The sequence below is a fragment of the Tubulanus polymorphus genome, chromosome 11, assembly GCF_964204645.1.
Source record: "Tubulanus polymorphus chromosome 11, tnTubPoly1.2, whole genome shotgun sequence".
Lineage (NCBI taxonomy): Eukaryota > Metazoa > Nemertea > Palaeonemertea > Tubulaniformes > Tubulanidae > Tubulanus > Tubulanus polymorphus.
Genome location: NC_134035.1, coordinates 9,370,362 through 9,394,894, shown reverse-complemented (window position 1 = coordinate 9,394,894; position 24,533 = coordinate 9,370,362). Strand labels below are relative to the sequence as shown.

The following is a 24,533-nucleotide window of genomic DNA, read 5'->3' as shown; positions in this document are numbered from 1 at the left end:
GTAGCGCAACTAAAACAAGATAACATTTGAATTGTAACTGGTGATAGCGTAATACAGAATACTCATTATCATCACGATACATCAATAAATTAACAACTCCACCATCAGATTGTATTGCACAGTGTAATTAATCATATTATGAATCAATATAAAAGTTTTACTTATAATAATAAGAATAATAATAATAATAAACAGGATCTACAAACATATAATATATTGATATTGATAACTTTATATATCATATGTATATATACCAGCGTGGCTTTCTCGATTACCTTCCCGGTACGTGTACTATAACGCGAAACGGAAATAATCCACCTGTTAACATATAGCGGCATATAGGAAGCCGGTTACAGCTTCAAATCGCTGCTTGTATTCTCGCCGACCGTTTGACGATGGACCCGGTTTACGCGTAAGTAATATTTGTATATATTTCGGCTAATTGGTCATTACCTCTCGCGTACGATCAGGTTTACTGACAACGTAACCTTAATTATCAACTTCAGTTATGAAATGAAGGCAATCGTTCCGTTTAACACCGAGTTGTATGCACGCGTGCTATCAGGGCGTTCCGTACTACGTTTTTATATAGCCGTGTAGGAATTTTTCATTAGTTTTGTCGAGTGCAGAAATGAATATTTCGATGAATTTTCTGGAATTGGCAAAAATCAATGGTAATTTGATAATAATGGTATATAAACCGCCTAACAGTGAAGACATTTTCGAATCTTCGAATCGGGCTATACCCACATCTAGTCGATCTCGTAGATAATTTCAGCGTAAATTATGAAAACGATTACGACATAAAATACTAAGGTTTCGTTTGCGTTCACGAAGTTGTAGTAGACGTTGGTGACGATTAAATGATTTGCCCGACCACTTCGTCTGTGCATGTTGATTAAAAACAGATGCGAAACGGATGATTGACGATCTCTAAGTGGATTTACCCCTTGAAGCCATCAGTTCCGATGTCTTTACGAACTGTTTTTACAGCATTCCATCCGCTAATCGGCGAGACATCCGCATCGATCGATCTGAGAGCTAATAATTCGACGATTAAAAATCAACACGTGATGATTTTTTTTTCTTTTGTTTGATTCGGCGACAGCTTTTGCCATTCGCCAAACATTTAGATAAATCAACCTGCTTGCTGTAAACCTTTTGATGTAGACGTATGTGACATCAAATTACGCGTGCCCCAATTTTCTTAATTGATCCAAATGCAATTTTCAAGTTCGTACATACCTTTCATTCAACATTCATTCAGTCAGGGAACTCTTACAGTATACTATAGTCGATCGTCACCTTTTGGAATGGAAGCAAAAATGGACTTCACAAACACCACGTCGATAAGGTAAACAGATATACTTTTTGGTTTCAATGAAAATACAACCGAATGGAGCTGGCTACTACAGTAATTGTGAAAAAATAGGTTAATAGCTCGTAGTAACAAGTTAGGTCGCGATATCAGCGACGTAAGCATTTTTGAAAAAATGAACCCAGATTCTGTGAAGTTGTCCTGGCTTCTTAAAAGGGATCCTTTACGGCTAAGGAATGTTTTCTAATAATTTGATTCTAAAACCCCGTTAACCCTTTTCTCTGTAGCTGTTGCGTAAAATAGATTTTACACTTCACGAGATGCGATGCATATATGACATATGATCGGCGTATTGATGAATTCAAGGATCAAATAAACCTGCCGACTGCGCAGTTTTTTCCCCGTTGAGGTTTAATTCCACGCGGTACAAAACCCTGCGAGCATTTCGAGAAAATTACGAATCGGAAAAAAATCGGCAATCAGATTTTTTAATCGCCACGAGCGACGTGACACCGGAACAAACCGCTAACACATATCTATACTTAAGACTGGTCTTCAGGGGCCGGTTCCATAGTCGAGACTTAAGTCCAAAATTGGTCTTAAATCTTAAGACTGGTCTTAAGACTGATTAACTATATAACTAAAAGAGTCTTAGACCAGTCTTAAGTCTTAGTCATGACTATGGAATCAGCCCATGTTGTAAGATTGCCTAAGAACTAACATGGTCTTAGACTGGTCTTAAATCTAAGCTTTGACTGTACAACTGGCTCCCGGGCAACATGAGAGTCGCAAGACCATCGATGTGATAATTATGTAGGCACTTAAACCTGCTTTCACGACACCGAAACAAACCGTAACAAGAAAACATATCCATACGCTTTAGACCTTGTCATATAAGGATAGGTAAAAATCAAAGAAAAATTCTCTGAAAATTCGTTAGACTTTTCTTTGTAATTAGAGCAATTTCAGTGCAGCCAATGAAGCCTTTGAAGGGATTCAAAAATTAAAGTATTCACAAATTACAGAAACTTTTTGACGCCGTGAAAATCGTTACAATAATGTTTACATACATTGATACCTAGTATGCGTCATTCAAGGGGTTCTGTGTAAGTCGATGTGCATTACGTCATCAATATTGACGTTTCGAAATAACCATTGCAATTATGAATTTTGGCGTTTACTTTGTAATAAGATATATTTCATTTTACTCTTTATTTTATATTTGAAAAAATTTTGATGATCATTTTTGAGAGAATGTGCACTATGTCATTAATATATCGGGGCTAGACTGGTTGCCGGTCAATTCAATTCAATTATCGATATATTCAAATACAAAATAAAAGTCATTGATCCTCGTCATTTTTGTCGACAATATCGAACAATGTCAATACTCATAACGGACATTATCCCGGGTCGTAATTCATGTTGTATTGATACGTAAATAGGTGTTAATCGCTAGTCTATATACTCTGTAATAACAGATTTCCGATTATCATCCGCCTGTTGCGCGATAATGATATGAGTTTATCTTCACCGGGAAGTTTACGGTATAATTTACCGGCCTTTATATGCATCAACGTATCATCCTCAGCATCACCAACATCATCCTCAGCATGATCGTGATCATCATCATCATCATTGCAAGTCTCTAGCTAGACTAGGAACACATAAGGAACACTACAGTCCTGAGGGGTCTTTCTAGAATGATGCGGTGTATTTTGGTTAAAAAGCGCGGATCCTATCACGTACTCTAACACCAGATACCAAAACAGTGAAAATTAGGTCACCTACTTAAGGTTTTTTCTGGAATATCACATATTGAAGGGTTTAGCGTGGATTACTGGGGATGATAAGAGACTGTAAACCTATCGTCTGGTAGCCAATAGTCGGTTGTTATCGTTCAGTTTTCCGGAATTATGGCTGAGCGAAGGATCTACGATTTTAGTTTAGACAGGTTAGTTTGTTTAAATCATATGGCTTAAACTCGGGCTCTTTATTTTAGGATTTAGAATATAATTCTTGCCATTTTTACATTATTATTTCATCATGTGGTGTAATATATATATAATAGTATATTTTGAAACCAGTTTGCACGAAGAAACGTTTTGATTTCATTTGTTGATTTCAGCCGGTGAAAAAAAAACAATTACAGATAAAATATTCACGTGTGTTGCTCGGATTGAAATGATCGCGTATTCGTTCATGAGTGGTTTGATATTTTTATCGTTAAGTTACAAGTGCGTGCTGTTATCAGATATCGAGTACGTCGAATTTACCAATTCTGGTTTGTACATGATATACCTCTCATGTATAACGACAAGTGTTTGTCAAGCTATTATATAGGGAAATACTAGTTAAAAAAACATACATGTCTACAATGCGAGCAAACCGCACATCGTAAGTAATCACGAAGTTTTAAGTAAAATATATTTACAGATTTTTCTATATTCTCGTCGATTTCTTTTTATCCAACGACGTAGCTTATGTCTAGATTTTACTACAGATTTTTAAATGTTCTAGAAAGTAGGTCTTATACGACTAACAGGGTCGGCGGGGAAGCAAATTGACATTGGCCCAGCTCATATACGACGTTCGGGTGTCTTTTTTAATGGTTATATTTTGAAGGCCCTGGGGCTATTTGAGACCAGAGTTTTCCGTTATCATGAATCAGGTCGATTTAGTCACTTGGTTTATGAATGTTGTATTAGACGCAGCTGTTTCATAGTCGATAAGAGATACGATTAGGATGGGCGCAGGTCCAGCTGAGGTTTTTTTGAATGACCTTCAGGAATAAATCATCATCGGCCCTTAACTAATCTCATAATCGCGCCTTAGAAGATGTGCGGAGAGGCCACGGTATTTAGTTATACATTGTCAACATATATCGTCAACTTAATGCAGCTATATCGCTTGACGATACACTCCATGGCTTCAGTCACGAGGAGGAAATTCATATTCGCTTCATAGGAAAGAAATTCATGTTCCTGATACCCGGAAAATGGAGAAATTAGAGAGAGTTCATACATTGATAAGCATGTTTAGTTCGAACCCGCGTGACAAACAGGATGTCAGAAAATGCCATGAAAATAACCACATAAGTAAAAGCGATTTGTTCTGGATTTCTTTTTGGTAATAGTTGAAAACCATTATACACTTTCTATACGAATTAACCGAATCGGTTCGGTGCGACGCGGGTCTCAAATGCCACGAAGAGTCGCATCATTCATAGAAGCTGTATTGGTCGTATCGACGAAATGTCTAGACATGATCTCAATGGATCGAGTACGCACTTGGAGATGATGATAATATTTCGACGTTTTATCAAATGAAAGGCAATATCCGCGTCGCATTGATTCGTCATATATACTCAGTCCGTCGCATTTTATATCGCATTAGAAATATATACACTTTCATTTTATCTTTACTCGCTTTCCGTCATATAACTGTTGTACATTATCGCGCGTCTCGTGTAGAAAGTCACTAAATTGTCTCGACGATTTTATGCTCTCTATATTTATCTGAAAAAGGTCACGTACGCGCCATGTATTTTAAAAGTCCCTTGATCCATGTATTAGTGCATTGCTCTGGCGCGAACCTATGATTTACTGGTTCATTCATATGCGAAACGTAAAATCCTTTGACTGATTCGAATCGCCCATCATAATTTTTTTCTGGGACTTTTAATTACGTAAATTATTCAGCTTCTCATACGTAGTCATGTTTTGGCCTATTCAAGAGCGCTTAAAGATTGGTTTAGTAGTCCTTTCACAATCACTCACAACTATATGTACTCAATTGTTCACGCTATAGCATGCTATATATCCTATAGGATAGTAATTATGGAGAAGGGCTTCGTTTTAAGACCAGTATAAGATCATCTTAGTTTGATAGCTAATCTAACAATGACTTAAGATCCCTTTTGGACTTAAATCACGATTGCGCAACCGGATCCTGGGGCTGGTTCCTCAGTTGAGACTTAAGTCCAAAAATGGTCTTAAATTTCAAGACTGGTCTTAAGTTGTTAGATTGGCTATAGAACTAAGATGGTCTTAGGCTGGACTTTAGTCTAAGCCATGACTATAGACTTAAGACCAGTCTAAGACCAACTTAGTTCTATAACCAATCTAACAACTTAAGACCAGTCTTGAGATTTAAGACCACTTTTAGACTTAAGTCACGACTGTGCAACTGGCCCCTGGAGGATAGATTTAGGGCCTAGAGAGTTAGGGTTTCTGATTTGAGCTCCCCTTGACCTATCACGTCTCCAAGGTGATCGCCGATCATCGATGACGTGTCATTCTTCAAGGTCATATTTCAAGGTCGGAAAAGTGAAATTATACCCGGAAAGAAACCGAATTAAAAGTATCGACGTCGCTTGTGCGCGCAAAATGATTCGGGCGCTAATAAACCATACGCCAACGCGGTATTCTATACAACATTAAAATCACGCACTGCCGAATACGAAAGATTATAATTTGCTGGCTGTAACCGCGAGCTAGTCGTAATTTCAACGACAATCTCAGTTTCGGAACGGATCACATTTTGCAATTTAAGTACGCCGTTGGCGAGATGGGATTATAGAATGTAGCTGCGGGCGCTGGTTGAAATGACTAGTTACATAGTAGACCGACTCTTGAAATTGATGGTTATGGAATAACTCTCAGTCGGACTATTACGACTTAACGATTGCTTATTTTCTGAATCGTATATTCGCCTAATACTGACCAACGAAATGGAGAGTAAAGCGCGTGCAAATTGCGTCACTTTTCTATTCCTTTATAGATCGCAATATAAGTATTGGTAGATTTCGTTTGACTTGCTTCGATTTTGTATTTTACAGTCAATGAACAATCCTAAGTAGTTTTTGATAATCTTGACATAATTCGACAGGTTTTTGATATCCCCCGACGAAATGAGCACTAAAGCGTCGCTTTTTACAAGGGTGCGTATCGACGGGTCGTTGCGGTTGGAGAGAATCAATTCGCACTGAGTCGTTGGCAGTCGCAAGGCATACGCCTTACTTAAAGGTGGGCGCGTTGGTCGGACTTGCGACAGCTTGCAACTCACTACGACGCGGTTCACTGCAACGACCCACCGACTAATCTGTAACTCTTCGATGGAATATAGATCGGGGGATTGATATTTCATATCGTCATTTCAAATAAGTATCTTGAAGTGTGAGACGAATAACTATAACTTATAGGTGATACCAAAAATTCATAAAGACTATATGAATTTTTGGTGATACTGATTTCACCTGGGGGTAAGATGTATTTATTGACCGACTGATGTCGCGATCTTCCTGGGAAACTTTTAATCTCCCACGAGCAGAGCGTCGCGGAATCAGCTAAGCATGTGTGACACCACAGTCGATGGGGGCTCCCGCGTATGTATGTATAGCTGTGTAGCTAAGTAACAGAACATTTCGCGGCTGGCGATGTTTTCCTCTCCGACAAACGAAGCACATTATCGGATAAAGGATAAGAAATTATAAGGTTCCACCTTACGCGGAAATATAGCCACCGCGTTCAAACACTTCAGTTACTGAATCAGTGTGATCACAATATCCGTGATGAAAAAATGAATGTGAAATCCCACAATTATTGAAAGGCTAAAAAGTTTATTCAACATACAATAGATGTGGGTTTTTTAATTTAATGTGGGTTTTTTATTCTAATTGGAACTGAGTTCAAGTATCAACACATTTCGAAATTTCGACTTTGAAACTCAAAATTTTGACTTTTAATCTCGAAATCCTCAACTATATCAACTCGAAAAGACGAAATTTCGAGTTTCAAAGTAGATATTCTTCTTAAGAAAATTTTCATGTGGCCGCAATGCTCAATGTATTCGAGAGTATAATATGGGACGTGTTTTGATTTTTGTGAATGAACAAATCACGCGTGCTACTGAGGCGGTACTGCCGCACGTTCAGACCGATTTGATTAAAGGCAGATTGGATGTTTTGCACAATAACGGAATCGACGACAACGACGAGAAAATGTCGTCTGAATGATTGATATACCGTCATGAAATATACAGACGGGAAATATTTACATAAGTCGCTCCTCGAGCTGCAGCTGACCGAATATACGGCAATAACATTAATTATCAGTTGACGAGTATAAAAATTAATCAAATTGATGATAATGCATTCCGTTGTCAGCGAGTAAAAAGCGATGTTTAAGAGTTCACGCATTGAGGGGGTGATGATAAAAAGCCAGTAAATTTACGCAAGGATTATCAAAATCTACTTCCGACTGTTCACGAAATCTAAAATGGTTTTAGTGTCCGTCGACTGATCAACTGTAAGAACATTTCATTGCACTCCTAAAACCTATCATTGATTGTATTCACAAACCATGTTTCATATATCTACATATATAATTGAATGTGCTTATTGTTGTTCTGTATACAAAATTTTTTCATGAAAAAAAATAGATAAATCATTTTAAGTTCCCTCTGTATTACTGCGATAATATTACTAATGAAATGTCAAATTGGCCCTTGATAATCTCTTAAGTACAAAGCAATCATTGTTTCTTTTGATATGGAAAAAAAGACGTAAAATTCTTTCAAATAGCTAGAACGAAAATTTATAAATAATTTTGGACGAGACTCGGAAATTTGTATAATTCCTCGTGTCTTCGGCGATGCAACTAACGTAAGCGTTGGCACAGCGTCCAACGATGGATGCACATAAAGATAGTCTTGATTATATACGGGATAGGTGTTTATTCTTAAAGGCAGGCAATTATCGTAATCCTCTGTAAATAGCAGATCATTATTTCCAACAAGGATGCGTCCTTCGGTTTAACTATCGGTCAGAAAGTTGAGCGTGATAATCAAATATTCATGTAGCACGTTCTCCGGCTTTTGCTGCGTCAACGCTACCTGTATACACGTCGTCTTATCGCTTGCGTGAAATACTCGCTGCATCTTCCGTTAGATCGGTTCGCATTGCTCTAAGACATTGCGCGTTTAATCGCCGAGGTTTTTTGTGTAAATTCCCGGCGAAAGATTCGGTGCTTGTGCCTTAATCTACAGAGATAGAGGACGATTCGAATTCGTTTTTCTTGCTTCTGGATTCGTCAGTTTATACTAAGAGTATGATTTCTACACTAGGATAGCGACTTTGTAACTAACATCCATCTGTTTTGGGGATACAGTCTCGTTATAAAATGGATCACATGAATCAGGTGTGGAAACTACTGTTCAGGTTAGTTTCACTATAATGTTCCGATAGATCTTTGAACTTCTAGCGAATTTTTATAACGTACATAATATACCGCTTATATAGCCAAATATCTGGATCCATTTATTCGTCATACTGATAAATTTTCATTGTTAATGTTATACTAACCAGTAACTATGCGAAGGGCTAATTTAATTTGTAGCCTGTTTCGAATTGTTTTCATTACCGACGAATCCATGGGCACTTCAGTAGCTACCGAATAGATATCAACGATGTTGCGGGCTATACGTATTTCTAAGATGAAGTGAATTTAGTATAAATGAAAACAAATAAAAACCCACAGTTAGATCAGTAAAAACAGTTTATTTTCCTTACAGTTTCGAGGCCTTAACTAAGCCTCATCGTCAGCGGAACAAAAAACACAATAATGTGTTACTATTATGTGTTACATTATTGTGTTTTTGTTCTTCTGATGATGTTAGTTAAAGCCTCGAAACTGTAAGGAAAATAAACTGTTTTCACAGATCTAACTGTGGGTTTTTATTTGTTAACTCTACACTGAGATTGATATCAGTTGATTGCAGGCAGTTAGGATGAATGAGTTTTAAACGGACCGTTCTTCAGATATCGATTTAAACCCGTTCATAACGTGACGCATAATGAACGAAAAAATACTGAAGTGAAATTGTTGTTGCGTGGCGCTCGTACTCCGTGATAAGATTCTAGACCTAATCAATCATAAACCGAGCTCGTATTTTTCGCATTCTTCCGACTATCAAAAGAACGATAGAAGAGAGAGTTCTATTTTCTGCTAGTATTGCTTCAATTTCATTATTGTAAGAGTAACAGTGGCGGGTTCCATTAGTAGCCATTTAGGGCTTAAGTCGATTGTCGACATCATTATACGATTGGGTTGCGTATATGGATATGTTTTTAGTCGTCAAGGCGTACGATGGATGACAAGCCGAATCTGAGTCTCGGAAAAGACACCATTGAAATACGTCTCGCGGCTATAACACCGCATTTCCGAAGGACAAGACGACCCTCGGGTAACTCGCGTATTTGAGAAGTATTTCCAAATCATTTATGAAATTTGTGGAGCGTGGGCGTGTTCGAACCCCGGTTGTTCTGTAGTGCCCAGGCAAGGCATCAATTCACATTTGCTACTGGACAGATTGTATCGCTGGAGTGCATCGGGAACTACAATCTCCCCAGGGAGAGTAAGATGAAAGGTCCGGGTTAAGTGTTTATTGTTGTTGAGCTCAACAAAAGTTGAGATCTCATTATCATTATGAAATGGAGAATTTGTTATGACGGCGCGACTTCCAAGCTTCTTTGCATTATACGTCGCTTTTCTAATTTTCGTCTCTATCGATTGATATGGATCCAATCACATTTCGCGTTGATCAACGGTCACTCGATTACACGCTGGAATTATTTTGGCCGAAGGGATGTTTTTTTCACTCAGAAATCATCCCGACCGATTCGATTCTAGATATCCCCTGGTATACGGCGAGAGGGCGAGAGCTTACCCTCTGGCTAATGGTGTCGGCTATTACAGAAACCCGCAACAACAACTGATAACCGCTTTGACCTATTACATTCAATTCGAAGCTTATCACAGGCCTATCTGAACTGCACTTTTCTCTAGAAAATCGTATCTTCGAAATGATGGTATTTTACTTAGATCGATTCATGCTCATCTTTTCAGCTTTACTTTTGCAGTCAACAATCACAATAAAAGGCATCCAAAATGCACTAACATATTAAGACTGTGCTTATCATGAGACCAATGTTTCAGGGCCAATAGCCCATCGGACCTGTGGTTACAAAGTTCTTGAATACAATTCGACGCTAAAGTTAAAACTTCAGAAATGAGATCACTTAGCTGTGCAAACGGGTATAGGATTGGTTTTATCATTGTACCAAGTGATGGGTGACACTGGTCACATGTTTAATTGGCCTAACTAATAGAAACATCCGTTCAATGATCTTAATCCAGTCTAAAAATAGATTAGAATTCTCGGAATCGGTGACATCTCTAAGCATGACAAAACATTAGAAGAATGAAAATTGATCAAGTCAAAGACAACGAAACGATGACTGTTGAGTTGTCGGTTGTTGAGCCGGATTCTCACTAATGCATCGACAAACTTCAACTCTACCAACAGAGTTTTACATGCAATGATAGCGCGAATCCCCAACAGCTGAGCATTCCCGGTCGACAAGCCTCTGTACAATCCGCATCCATTAATCTCAACGTCAGTTTGATATCGATATTGGAATAAACGTACGAGGCAAAAAGGAAGGCTACCGGGTAAAAAGAATTAATTGACGTCGCTTCTAATGACGACTAACGAGATGCAATCGGTAATAGCGCTGTGTATGCGAACGCGTTTCCTAATAACCTTCACATCCCGCCTATTAGTACCATTATAAAAACAACCGCACAAGAAGCCATATCGTTCGCGTCATTGAGCTGAGGCGTACGAAGCCTTTGCAAATCAAACGTAATCAGCCAACAACGCCTGCCCCTTACCATAAGTACTCTTCAGTGTAAAAAGGTTCCAAATTCGCGATTCGGGAGGTGAAGCCCAATCTTAAGTTTTGAAATGAATATTACGTACCTGGTTCAAGTCTAGGGTACAGTTGCACAGTCTTTAAATAAGTCTAGAAGTGGTCCTTAGACTGGTCTACTGGTCTTTACTGGTCGTTGTTAGATTGGCGTAGAACTAAGACGGTCTTAGACTGGTCTTGGTTTTGATTTTGCGACTGGCCCCTGCAGGCTAAGGCGTTGTGTAACCCGGTAGGTATCCGGAAGCTAGCCCCTTGCCTCTGTTCCTCGCTACCCTAGTCAGCCTGGCCTTCGTTCCAACTATACGAGCAATCATCTTGAGATGATTGCTCGTAGGTTCCAACCAGCAGCCGATGGTTTAAAGCACGCTCCACATATCTGACATTCTCCGTCGAAAGCGTTAAACAGAATGCGAGAGAGAAAGTTTAGCGGATTTAATGAATTTTGTATTTGTCCACGTATATGCCAATCCACTGTTAACATTCTGCCAGGAAGTGCCGAGTCTCTGAAAGATTGAGCCGGCGGCAATCGCTTCCACGCCATTTCGACAAACAAACGACGCAAGCTGAATTCATAAGCGCAATAATTAACCGTCCTGTGACTACCTGTAACCAGCGTTGGGATCCCTACCGTATATATCATATCATAATAAGCCACACGTTTATACGTATACAATATGAATAATGTTTTTTCTATCATGCGATTCTTGATAAAAAAACCTCAGCTATAGAAACAGATATCATTAATTTCTTCAACATAAGTAAGGAAAGAATTATTTCATTTTTCTTCAGTAGTCGAATAAACACTCTAATCCGTGTACACTGTTGTTATAATAGAATTTATTGAAACGAAACCACGTTTCAGTTGTTGACTAACATTCATTCCAACTGATGATGGCTGTTAGTCAACAGCCGAAACGTTGTGATTTCGTTTCGATAAAGTTTGGTTTCATCCCGGACAGAAATTCTATCGTATAATTCAATTCAAATTGTGTGTCCCCTTCATTTAATCTTATTTAGTTGTGGAAATAGACCAAATGACGCTAAAATGTCCATCAAAATATGAAGGAACCGTTCTATCAATAGATCGGATTATCAGCTCTTATCAAAGGCTTTAACTGAGACAGTACAATAACGTTCCGTTTATTTGGCGCCTCTACTCGCCTGAGACAGGTATTCTCTTCAATTAATGGCTTCCTGTTGAGATATAAAACTATTTCAGCGACGGCGCACGCTCTCAATTTATTTTGGAGTGCGTAGGCGTAGCATCAATTGCCGTCGTCTTCATGTTCTGTCGCGCTGTCGTTAATACATATTGTTTTCTTGTCTCGTTTCATAAACAAACCTCAACAAACGCTTATATTCGTACGCGCGTCTTGACGTCATCATTTGCATAAGGCGCCATGTAGACGGACAAAAATTACGTGGAACTTCTACTAAAACACGCGACAAACGTTTCGATTTATAACATTTCGAGAGATTAATCTCAACACCAGCTAGAACAATAATGTTCAGGGGCGGGTCCTGACGGGAGCACAAGGAGCACGCACCCCCGTCGCAATTTTGCCGTGCCCTTTATGAAAATACAATGGCAATATTTTTTTAGGGCACATCAGTCCGCAGCGCTAGATTTAACTCAATATTCTCTTTAACGTCTCCCCAAGTGCCTAGAAATTGTATGAAAATGCACTGAAATTTTCCAGATCCTTATTTTGCATGCGTGTAAACTTAATTTGCCCCTGGATCCGCCCCTAATTTGCGGTACGATTGCTCAACGACTTCACCGGAAATAGCATTTATTTATTGTTGGGGATGCGAAAACACTGTTGGAATCTGTTTCTGTTATGTTGTTACCACGTGTGTTTATTTGCCAATATGTCGTCAGCTCTCGAGACAGCACCCGGTAAAATGGTAAAATCATTCTTGTCATTCATATGGCTCCTCAATTCACATAATTGAATTATGCCTACGTTGCATTGGGAACTTCGATGAAGTCGCGCAAGTACTCTAGACGTAATAGAACTGCGGATAACTCAATTAAAAACTTTTATTTTCTCATAAGCGGTCAGTCGTTGCCCCGGGTCGTGTGGGTGTTAGCTACACCAAAAAGACGTGAAACGTATATAGACTTCCAAACCTGCCTGGTTTTAGCGAAGTCTCATCCGATGCTAGCGCGAGTTTCGATGCTCCCAGACATTACGTCTGCGAATTTTCCGGTTACCCTAGATGTAAAGGGATCTCCTGCCACAAATGGGGATTTCCGTCCGACCAAGGATTCCATCTAGCTGAAAGTAGATCAAACAGAGGAAGTAGTTTACGTATCGGGGGCATTTCGACCTTCCATGGTTTGATGGAGCCAGGCGCGTGTGCCCTGGCACTGGTCACGTTGGTTATTCATAGGAAATTGGATTTAACCGACGACAGATCATCGTCCTCGCCTTTCATTGATATTCGCGAGCGACGAATTTTTTCCGTAGGCCTAAACCAGGGTCTCCGAATGTGTCCTTGATCGTGTCATTCAATTACGATGAATAAACTAAATAACTAACTAACTTGTATAAATCAGGCTGGTTGGAGGCTATAATGTAGAGATGATCCCACATATGATAACGAAAAACAGTTCGGAAATGTTCCTGCAGGAGCTAGTAGTGTATTCAACGTCTATGATAGTCATCTTCAGGAATACTGTTGTCTTCAGTATTCCCGAAGATGACTATTAGAATCATTCTAATAGTCATCTTCAGGAATACTGTTGTCTTCAGTATTCTCGAAGATGACTATTAGAATCATTCTAATAGTCATCTTCAGGAATACTGTTGTCTTCAGTATTCCCGAAGATGACTATTAGAATCATTCTAATAGTCATCTTCAGGAATACTGTTGTCTTCAGTATTCCCGAAGATGACTATTTGAATGATTCTAATAGTCATCTTAAGGAATACTGCGGCAACGATATAGTCGAAACGTTGAACAAACTACTAGCTCCAGTAACATTATCAGACTGTTTTTCGTTATTACTGTGGGATTCTATCTACATTATCGTCACAACACGGATACAGTGTTTTTATCAATCGCGATGGAGGTGATACTCTCCAATGTACGCAACAGTGACTGTTTGTTGTTGGTCGGTTCGGGGATCAGACGACAGAAAGCCGGTTGTGGCGTAGTTTTTGGCGATCCACGGTGAACTCCACTACATCAATGATACGCACAAAGGCCTGTTTTTAACGCTTGCTCGAATAACGGATTTCTCCGCGTTTGTATTTTGTAGAAAACACAGCAGCGGTGATTTGCACAGTCGGTTGAAAACTCGTAAATTACTGGGTGTCGGCGAGACTGATGATGGAGACGTGCACAGATCAAAGGTAAGAGCATATCCGCGCCGACCACCGCCACCACAAAATAACCTTTACTTGTCCGCGGCTTTTTGAAGTGATGCGATGGCTTCACTTTCACGTTTGTGGACGATAATGCGAGCAGACTTTTTGTGCGATGGCAAATTGGTTTGCCTTTCCTCGATGAAGTGACCCGTGAAACAAAAAGAAAACGAATAGAACTTTTGCCAGCGGGAAAATATATAATTGTATTCAGATTATCCCCCTGTATATAGTACGTGCATGTATAAATAATAGAAAGTCTGTTTTAGAAAGACTCTACGGCCCTTACGGTTTGAGTGTTGACGAGACTCGCTGTGCGGTCATTTCGGTTGACTAAATGAAACCGGACGTCATTTTGAGACTGATTTCTGCGCGGTTGATTTGATCTTAGTGAATAATCAAAGATCTCAGCCAGCCATGCGCATACATCAGTGAACCAGTAATTCCGGGCACGCGATGCAACTTGCGTCACCACACAGCCACACATAAATTCATCGCCGTAACAACAACATTTTTGACGCAAATGACGATTTAGTTGACACGTTGCTGTCTCTGCGTGTTTTAATTATGAATAATCATGTAAAACTGACACAGATTATGAAACATCGCCTTAGACCATACGACTATAACATCGTATCTATACTATACGAAGAGCGTGGTTATATAGAGTCACTTGTTCATCATTCCTTTCGGCGCGAGATTGTGTCGCTATCATCAACATGCTCGCCCCACCGACAAAACAAAAAACAAACCTTTACCCCCGAGGCCGGTGGCAATAACAGATAACAAAGTCGATCCTAACAACGCGTCTTTCTTTTGTCTATGAGACGGGAAGGTTTCGCCGTCTTCAAAAAGCGGAATTTACCTTTTATCTTATATAATATAATCTAGAAACGTTCAAAACCCGTCTAGTCCCAGATGGTATTTTTATATGAACACTGTGAATATATTATATTCACATAAACTCAATATCGGTCTCATCTTTTGATTGGAATACGTTACTTAGTTACGAAGCGTAGATATACACCGCTTCTTGCGCTAAACTTCCTACATTCACAAACATCGCATGGGTACGAGTCTGATGGATTTCGCCGACATCCACGTCTCTGCCAAGAATTTCTGTACCTTGATGATATAAACGTTCGTTTTCAAGATATTAGTAAAATCGTTTCATGGGAATAACGTAGCACAGCGAGAAAATCGAAAATTGTTAGTGCACATTTTGTAATGAGGTTTCTTCAACAGACGATGTAATGTTTCATGTGTTCTTTGTTCAGGAATCCAACATCAATGACGAAAAAGAATAAAGTCCGAAAATTATTCCTAGAGCTAGTAGTTTATTCGACATTTCGGTTCGTCGAATAAACTAACAGCTCAAGGAAACATTTTGGACTTTATTATTTATCGTCATGATTGTGGGATTCTCGTTATATTATCGTCACAACACGAACGAAGTATCTCATCAATGGTGTTTTATCTTTCAAATATTTCAGCTCAGTCAAATTCTCGGACACAGCGAACAGTTGTACGTGAAGTTACCGAGAGGTTTGCGTATATGGCAGGTTCTCGTATCGGTAATGTTCACTACTACAGCTTTATGGGTAAGTGTTGAAGATCTCTGCAAACTAAACGTCGAAATAAAGTGAAAACCCCGCAATAAGATAGGAAAAACTAGGAGAGAATCTGACGTTTCAAATCTATGGGCCATTTTCGAAATATTTTCTTTTCAAAATCAGATTTCGAAAATAGGTCAAGATATATGTCGAAAAGTTAGATTCTCTCTTAGTTTTCCCATCCTATTGTGGGGTTTTCGCTTTATTGATATCAGACAGCCACTTGCCTATGAAATCTGTAGTAATATCAGTTTAACCTACAATTTGATTATGCGAATTATGAATAGAACTTAAAGAAATGGTACCCATTTACTTCGAATGAAATGATGAAATAGATTGAGTTTTTTTTTCATAATGATTGTCTCCCAATGGGGGATGGAAAAAGTGTTTTGTGGGTTTCGGAAAAATAGTGAAGCACTTTACGTCCCTACCGTCCAAGATAGCATGTTCACCAGATCCGACAATGCCATTCAATATAAAAGCAATAAGCATTGACAAAGCTTCCCAGATGTGTCTCATCTTCAGATATTATCCTCCCTACTCGGTTGTAACGCCGGGGGAACCTTCACTATATCAATAACTTTTACAATAATGTATCAGAATATAATCGTCATGATTTCCCAGAGAATCTGCTCGTATCTCTCGCCTATTACTCGTGTAAGCCTCAATCTAATGTACATTTCATCTCGGTGATTGTGTCTGCCGGTTGTTACCCCCTGGCACTGACTCTAATGACTGAGCGTACGAAACAGAATGAAACTTGTTCCGATGTTAATTTATCATTTTCCATACGATGAAATTGATTTAAAAGCAACGCGCACCGTTTGAAAAAGTGTAGTACGCTCTCTTCAAAAAGATTCTCGGAGGTAATCGATAGTCGGCGATTGTTAGAAGCATATTTCTTAATTGAATTGAGATATAGATTTATAAATTGAAGAAGTCTGCGAGAAGTATTCTAAAGCCGTCTGTTCATGTTTACTAGCTCGTAGTGCATTTATTAGTATATTTTCATTTTTCGTCGGTTTTTCACCAAATGATAACCACCAAACTGAAAACGGAATTTTAGACTCGAACGTATCGGCCTCCGAGGACAAATCATATTCCATCATTGACTAAATCACGAATTTTTTTTCTTAATCCTAGTCCAGAATTCTTGCTTTTTCGAATGGAGATTATGAACCTGATAATATGGTGATAGTAATTGGGTGCAGTAACCGATATATCCTGATAGAAACAGATTTTTGAAGATTGCTGTTATTTATATTTTACAGGCGCTATTATTTCCTGGGCATTTATTTGATTTATCATTCGAAGAAAATGACGGGAAACATGCACAATTACCAATCAGACTATACGGAGCAGCATTACTGAGTAAGGATCAATCGAGGATTTTATGAAATATCATATTCTCTTTCTCAACATCCTCGGTTTCTGGATGACATCAGAAATCGCAAATGAATAATGCTTTTTGTTTCCATAATCGTTTTTATTGTCTTTATCAAAAAGTCGTTACCGCGCAGTTATAGACCTACCGGGGCTGATTTTGAAAAACGTTTTTTCACGAAACAAGCACTGCTTGATTTGTGTAAAAAAAAACGTTTCGTGTCATCGAAAACGTTGATAGTCCCGTGCGCGTTAGGCTTAAACTCTGAACTAAGTAGCCTTCGTCATACTGGCATCTCGAACTAAAAGACCAGTCAGAAACCCGGTATTCAATTTCTCCTAACATCATTTTCATGAACATTTACAGGCTTATCAATCGTGTTCTGGAGCACGTGTCAATCGGTAGATCGTGACGTCATCAGATGGTCCCTCATGTCCACGATCGTTTACTTTGTCATTCAAATCATAGGTAGGTTCGGTTCGTTTCGTTTAGACGTTATCGTTTTTTTGACGTTGTCCATCCTCCGACGCTTTATTTGTCATACGCTTGCGATATGGTTGTTATTTTTTGTATGTATATTGCGTTTTTACCACCACCGCGCTGTCCGGCCCTAATCATAATCGTTACTTGTTTGTTTCCTCGTAAATGTCGCCGTATATCACCTCCTTATCTTATGGTTTATTGGATTGCGCGTGCTTGGAAATAACACTGTAAACCTACAACGACAACGTAATAACGTTTCCTAATGGAATCTTATACGAACAGCGCGCAATATGGCGATGGGTGGATCGTTTAGTGGAGAAAAAATTAATCAGAAATACCATTATAGAAAATTACATCGTTGACTATAATTCGAACTTTCGAGCACCTGATATGCTTCGTGATAGAATACGCTTAATAAATATTCACGAACATTTCATCATGTAGAATATTACATGAAAAACTGCATGGACGCTGTTCTAACGATGTGACAGACTTAAGCACGAATTGACTAGATAATGAATATTGTGGCAGATATAATTTAGAGGACATTCGAAAGAGTTTATCATAAGCCGGATTAATGTTAACATATTCATCTTGCTATATTGAAGATTGGAGTCGATCCTTTCGAGTGAAATTATCAAACCGAGCGATGAGTCTGTCGTCAGATGTTCACTGAACAAAAAAGTTCGTTAAACACAAATTTCGTCGAACGATATCATCTTTTTACACCATCATATCTCGACTAATATCTAAGATGGATGGGACCGGTAAAAAGCACCCGGACGAAGGGAATTAGCTACGAGGTTATATCTAATTATGTTGAAAACTATACGCTTGAATGAACAGTCGTTCGTCGATAAGAGTATACGATTGTTTTTATACTGAAGAAATAGTGTTTCTGTGGACAATGGTCAAAGATACAACTTCGATTGTACAACAAAACTAACAAATCTAACAAACTAACACTATAATATCGAAACTACGTCTTTTACTATCGTCCACAGAAATCTTCAATTGAATTGGTCGAGTAGTTTCCACTCAGTAACACAATTCTTACGCCATTAGAAAATCGAGTACTATAATAGTAAAATCCTCCAATAAATGAGGTAATGCCCAAACAGTTTATGAAAATACTAGAAACACTTCGGGCGGTTGCCACCATCTTTCTTCAGTCTAATGGTTTCAACAACTTATTCATCGAGTACTACTTTTATCGATGGCCGATTGTGCATTCAAGCCGTGAAGTTATTGCCATATCATTTAATAAATCCTCATAGCTTCTCTTCTTTCGGTTGTTTCTTATCATTATAGTTTACCTTGAATAATAGTTGAGATATGATGATTTAAATAGATGGCATCGATCGACAAAGATTTGTGTGTTACCACCTAACTTTTTTGTTCAGTGTATTTCATTATTCTGTATAGAGCACATTTGAGTTAGTTTTTTTTCTTAACATTTGTAAACTTGATTCCTCCGAAATGTTTGGTTATATCATTACGTTACAATTTCAAGCATGAAGCGGTGGGTGGAAGAAAATAATCATCAAAACTTTCCTTTGAAATTCCTGTTATGAATGAGTTCGTTATTTTCATCGGTAACTTTCGTAATTTTCAGTTTACGTATTGTCGTGTGGTTCATCTTATTATTCTGGAAAATCAGCTTCTTAGTTTTAGTGACAGAATAAAGAAACAGTTTGCAAATAAGAAAATTCGTGAATCTGAATGCAAAAAATATTACTTTTTTAACTGATAGATCTCAGATTTTCCAATTCATATTATTCGATCATCATCTCATTGTACGTTACGCTAAATTTCGTGGTATAATCTTGACCGTTTTTTTTATATTTTCGAAACAAAAACGATCGAAAATTGTTCGTCTCAACATGGCCGGCTTTTTCGCGCACAACGGACAGACAGAAGGACGCAGTGTCGGTCATCCAACCTGTTATCAAAATGATCCATATTGCTCTGTATATTTTCAGCATGTTCTATATCCCTTGTGCGCTATGGTATCACGCTAGCCTGTATATTCACACTCCTGGGTTCGCTCGGGTGTGTGATTATGGGGTTCCACTTCTACCTCAGCTTATCAACAAAGGAACACGCCCGACCGAAGGGACAGGTATCTCTCTCTCTTTAATCAAAACAGTTTTCATTTCTTTTCTTCATCTTCGCTGCGCAATTTCGTTGCTTTTCGAGTGCTTTTCATTAGTTTTTATCGAGTGATTATAGTTTTTCTTTTAGTGATTTTTCTTCATTTTTTGTATTGAATAGATACCGCACGACGAAGCACTTTCACGAATAATCATAAAATGCCTGGCCCTACCCAACTCACTGTGGAAGTGATAGAACGAATATCCCACCTCACATGTTCATATATCGCACAATTTGTATCGGAAGCGATCTAATTACGCCATTTCCGCGATCACTATCAAATTGCAGTAGTCTACAAATGGAAGCAGTAATAATGAAATTCCCAAATATCAAATATTAGCAACCTTTTAACTGTATACGTTACTTGGGGATTCCGTTATTTATCCCTGTCACTTGCTTTAAAAGCGAACAAATAATATCTATTATCGCAGAAAATACTTAAGCTTTTGAGGTTTGTGATGTAGAGATGTCGAGTTGAACTGCTACGCGTATGATACCTGCTGGCCCAAGATGGATTATGTGATAACCTTTGCTTCACCATATTGCTTTTGGGGATGACGTCGCAGAGCCCAGTTCCACATCATTACGAATTAGACTTAAATTAGAAATGAACGATAATCCCGGGCCGGTTTTAAAAACCGATATAAATCATCTTCGACGCGGGGGCTAACTCAATTGAAAATGAATTAATTAATTTAGCCCCCTGGGTTAAGGTTAATACTAGTCTATAAAACCGGGCCCTGGAATTCGAATTTTTATGTATATTTGCATGCCAACTCCAAGAACCCTAATACAAAACCTTAAAAACTGGCTACACGTGGAACTGGGCCCACGCCACGCCTAGCATAGACATATATTTGTATATATGTGTAGAGTCTGCTTTGCTCTATGGCCTTGGTGAATACGCGAAATGATCCTCCGTGAAATCAGTCTGATATTCCATCCATTAAAAATCTTTTTTTAACGGCACCTTATTATACTACACTTTGAATCTTATATCGATAAGCATGATACTCGTTTCTTTTGATAATCTGTGTATATTTTTACCATCAATCTCTAAGGTACGTAAGTATGAAAAATCCGATGATACATGAAAATATATGATGAAAATAATGATATAGAATATGATGAAAATATAGAATTTCTCACCGATAGATAAGATAGCGACGTATTACGAATTAATATGACAATCCAAGTGTTAGAATGGAACTAGTTAACAAAATTCTTTTGTAGTATATTCATTCTTATATCTTAATGATGTATTTAACATTTGAACAACTATTTTATTTTCTATAATTTTCTTTTTAGTGACGATGTTCAACTTTGTGGTCACGTGGTCTGTCGATAATGACGAGCTATCGTTGCTCGGGTGTCGAATTGTATTCGCGCTGCTCAGTTACTATTTTTGCTGGGCAATAGTCGGACACAAGGTGCCACCAACGATCAAACTACGACGGACGACATCCAGTGAAAACAATACATCAACAGCAACTACAGCGACTACGACAACGACAACTTCTACGTCATCGACGACACCGTCGCCATCTGGCGGCGGCGGCGTGCATCTACCCGCGGATGGAGCGATACCTTCGACATCGTCTGCACATTCAGTGGAACCCGGATGTAAAAAGACGAATTGACCGTGTCGGCAATATTCATCAATGTGATCCCATGATAACTCTGTTTCTTCGTGTAAAACATACATCGAATGTAATATATCGCATATCCGATGTGGAACTACGTAAAGCTTGTGTATACGTATTTATAAGGCGCGCGCCATTTAGATATTTCATCCCAGTTTTACATACAAGGATATCGTATCTCGTTACGAACAACTTGATATTTTGTTATCGCAAACCATTAGAAAGGAAAACTAAATCTAAAAAGTTGTATTCGCGCTATTATTGAGTTCATTTTCATCGAAAAAAACGACATTTTATATAACTTTAACAATTTCACACTAAAAGGGGCCACGTCGTCATCGTCACTTGTTGATCTGTTTTCCAAATATGAAACAACGTTGATATCATTATTACCAATATATATTATATATTCGTATAACACGCTACACACATATATCATATATATTTTAATAGACTAAAACTGAAGCTCGCGCATGATAGTGATTTGTTTCCTTATTTCGCTGAGGAGGAATTTATACTTCATATCGTTAACATTTTATGTATCCGATGTCACTGAAGCGACTGATCTCCACGAGGTGGCGTTGTTTACGATAAACAGAGCGTACAGAGCGCTGCTCGGACAGTAACCGTTATCGTGTAGTAATAATTATCTTAAAGATAACTACTCCAAGCTGTTATAAACGAACGTACTGGCTGCGCCCATGGACTCTAAAAAAGGTTTTTGAGTCCCTACACCTTAGTATTTCGCAGGCTAGACAGGCGCTGCTAGCTGGACCGTAGCGAGTGTAGAATGAACAGTGTGTTACGTATAAATGAATTTATCAATATATCCTATATATTTTGTATTTTATCCTAAGAAAATGAGAATGGTGTTCATATGTTCCGCATAAAACGCATTAGGACGCAATTTATTGCGCGTATTTGTTGTTTTCTGCGCGAAACAAAAGCTATATTATGAATGACGGAATGGATTTTCCAGCCTGTTTTATTATCAAACAAAAAAAATATTATTCAATATCATTTATCTATCGAAAAAAATGAATTGTAAATCTTTATTATCAAATGAGTGTACGTATTCACTACCCTAGAAGTATCTATCTATATTATACAAAGCGAATTATTATTTAGCCTGTATTCTGCAGCGTGGAGATGGCGTATTGGTCTGATTGACGAATCAACCTTCGATAAACAAAAATCAAACGAGAAAAGAAAATATTCTAGTTTATAAATTTATAAATAAGTAAATGTGTAGCTTTTCTAGATAATTTTTGGATTAAAAAGGAAACGAAAATGAATTAGATTCGGTGTCATTTTGATAGGGCATTACGTATACATTTTTATCGATTCTTGGAAAGCATTGACTGAAAGTGTCGTTGTCATTTGATACGGTCGTCGAAGGCAATATTATTGGGTCATGTAATCTGGTGAAATTTTCAACGGGTGTCCGTCGCTTCGTAGAGATTCTTATCATTCGGACCTGTTAGCTTAAGTGATCGTTAGTTTTCTATGTGTTTCCCTAAAAAAACTCTTGGTTCATCAAATCTTCCGTCTCGGATTCAAAGCGTCACGGGCTGGTTTGTCTGCACGAGGCCGCCATGCACACGTGAATGTCAAGGTCGCTTGGTCGCGCACCAGATCGACACAAACTGACGAAAAAACCAAATCATTTCTCTTACTTGCAAACAACAACCGCAACTGTCCATAGTTTGTCTCCTGACAAAATGTCCCTTATGTGATGCCACAAAAGCCATAGATTTTAATACGCTTTTTAGACGCAAAAGAAAGAATTATCATACGATGACCTAAGCCAACGATTGAGTTCATAATCCCTTAGATTTCCATTTGATATATCGGGTTATTACTGCTCTAAAATTCGGCATCCATTGATATGATCAGATGAATGTTGCCATTTTTAGTGTATAACACGATAACGCGAATATATATATATCGGATAATCTCTGTTGATAAAGTTGGAGAGCATTATTAACCCAGGTATTTTACTGCTATGCGGTATCAGCTATTTTTCGAACGTCACTTCATTTTCTCCGATACTGCCTTTTTACGTATAGTTCATAATATACACACAGACGATTGGGTTATTAGTGAATTTAAAGTGACAGGATTTTATACCAATTATTGTACGTGTATCTAGAGTATACTGTTTCATAATAATACGTATAACCATAGTTATAACGTCTATCTTTTTCTCACGCTTTCTTAAATTGTCAAATCATGAATATTTTCCTTGCATCGTTTCTCGTCACGCGAGGCAAGTTACGTAGCTTTGCTTTTTTGCTATACATATATGTCTTATTCGAGGGCTTTTCGATTTAGGTTCTCAAAGAGTTGATACATATTTATCACGAATAATGGCTATTATTGATTGTATTGCTTGTTCGAGTGATGACGATGATGATGATTACATTTTTTTGAGAAAAAGAGGTCGTTCTTTGTATATGATGATTGTACCACTATTAACCGTATAAGACGCGTGATCCGAATTCATTGTAATTGTGTATACACCTGTATAAAAGTTCTATATTTAAAATAATCACCGATTTTTATTCATTCGCTGCTAAAAACTCTGGGGCAAACTGGAATAAATCGACTATTTGCGAACTAAGTGAAAATATGAACGTTCAAACTATAATTTAGTTTATACATCGTCCATTGTGAAATCGAATGTCAGTTAGTCGGAAACTGTAGTCCGGAAATAGTCGACCACGGGATTGAGCATGGACGCTGTAGTTCGGACCTTATAGTTCCAAGATGGGCGACACTATGAAATGCGG

At 38.3% G+C, this 24,533-nt stretch overlaps 1 protein-coding gene across 4 annotated transcripts; it reads left to right on the top strand.

Moving 5' to 3' along the window:
- Nucleotides 1–272: 272 nt before the first annotated feature.
- On the top strand, nucleotides 273–24,264 carry LOC141912537 (tumor protein p53-inducible protein 11-like). 4 transcript variants are annotated; one of them, XM_074803799.1, is made up of 7 exons: nucleotides 273–412; nucleotides 14,359–14,452; nucleotides 15,958–16,065; nucleotides 17,349–17,448; nucleotides 17,828–17,929; nucleotides 19,927–20,066; nucleotides 21,407–24,264. In XM_074803799.1, the coding sequence occupies exons 1-7, from the start codon at nucleotides 396–398 to the stop codon at nucleotides 21,407–21,409; spliced, it is 564 nt and encodes a 187-aa protein (XP_074659900.1). In that variant the 5' UTR covers nucleotides 273–395; the 3' UTR covers nucleotides 21,410–24,264. The 4 variants fall into 4 exon arrangements, with proteins under 4 accessions (XP_074659900.1, XP_074659897.1, XP_074659898.1 ...); XM_074803796.1 differs by lacking the exon at nucleotides 273–412 and adding an exon at nucleotides 1,280–1,354; XM_074803797.1 differs by lacking the exon at nucleotides 273–412 and adding an exon at nucleotides 2,847–3,272.
- Nucleotides 24,265–24,533: the final 269 nt, after the last annotated feature.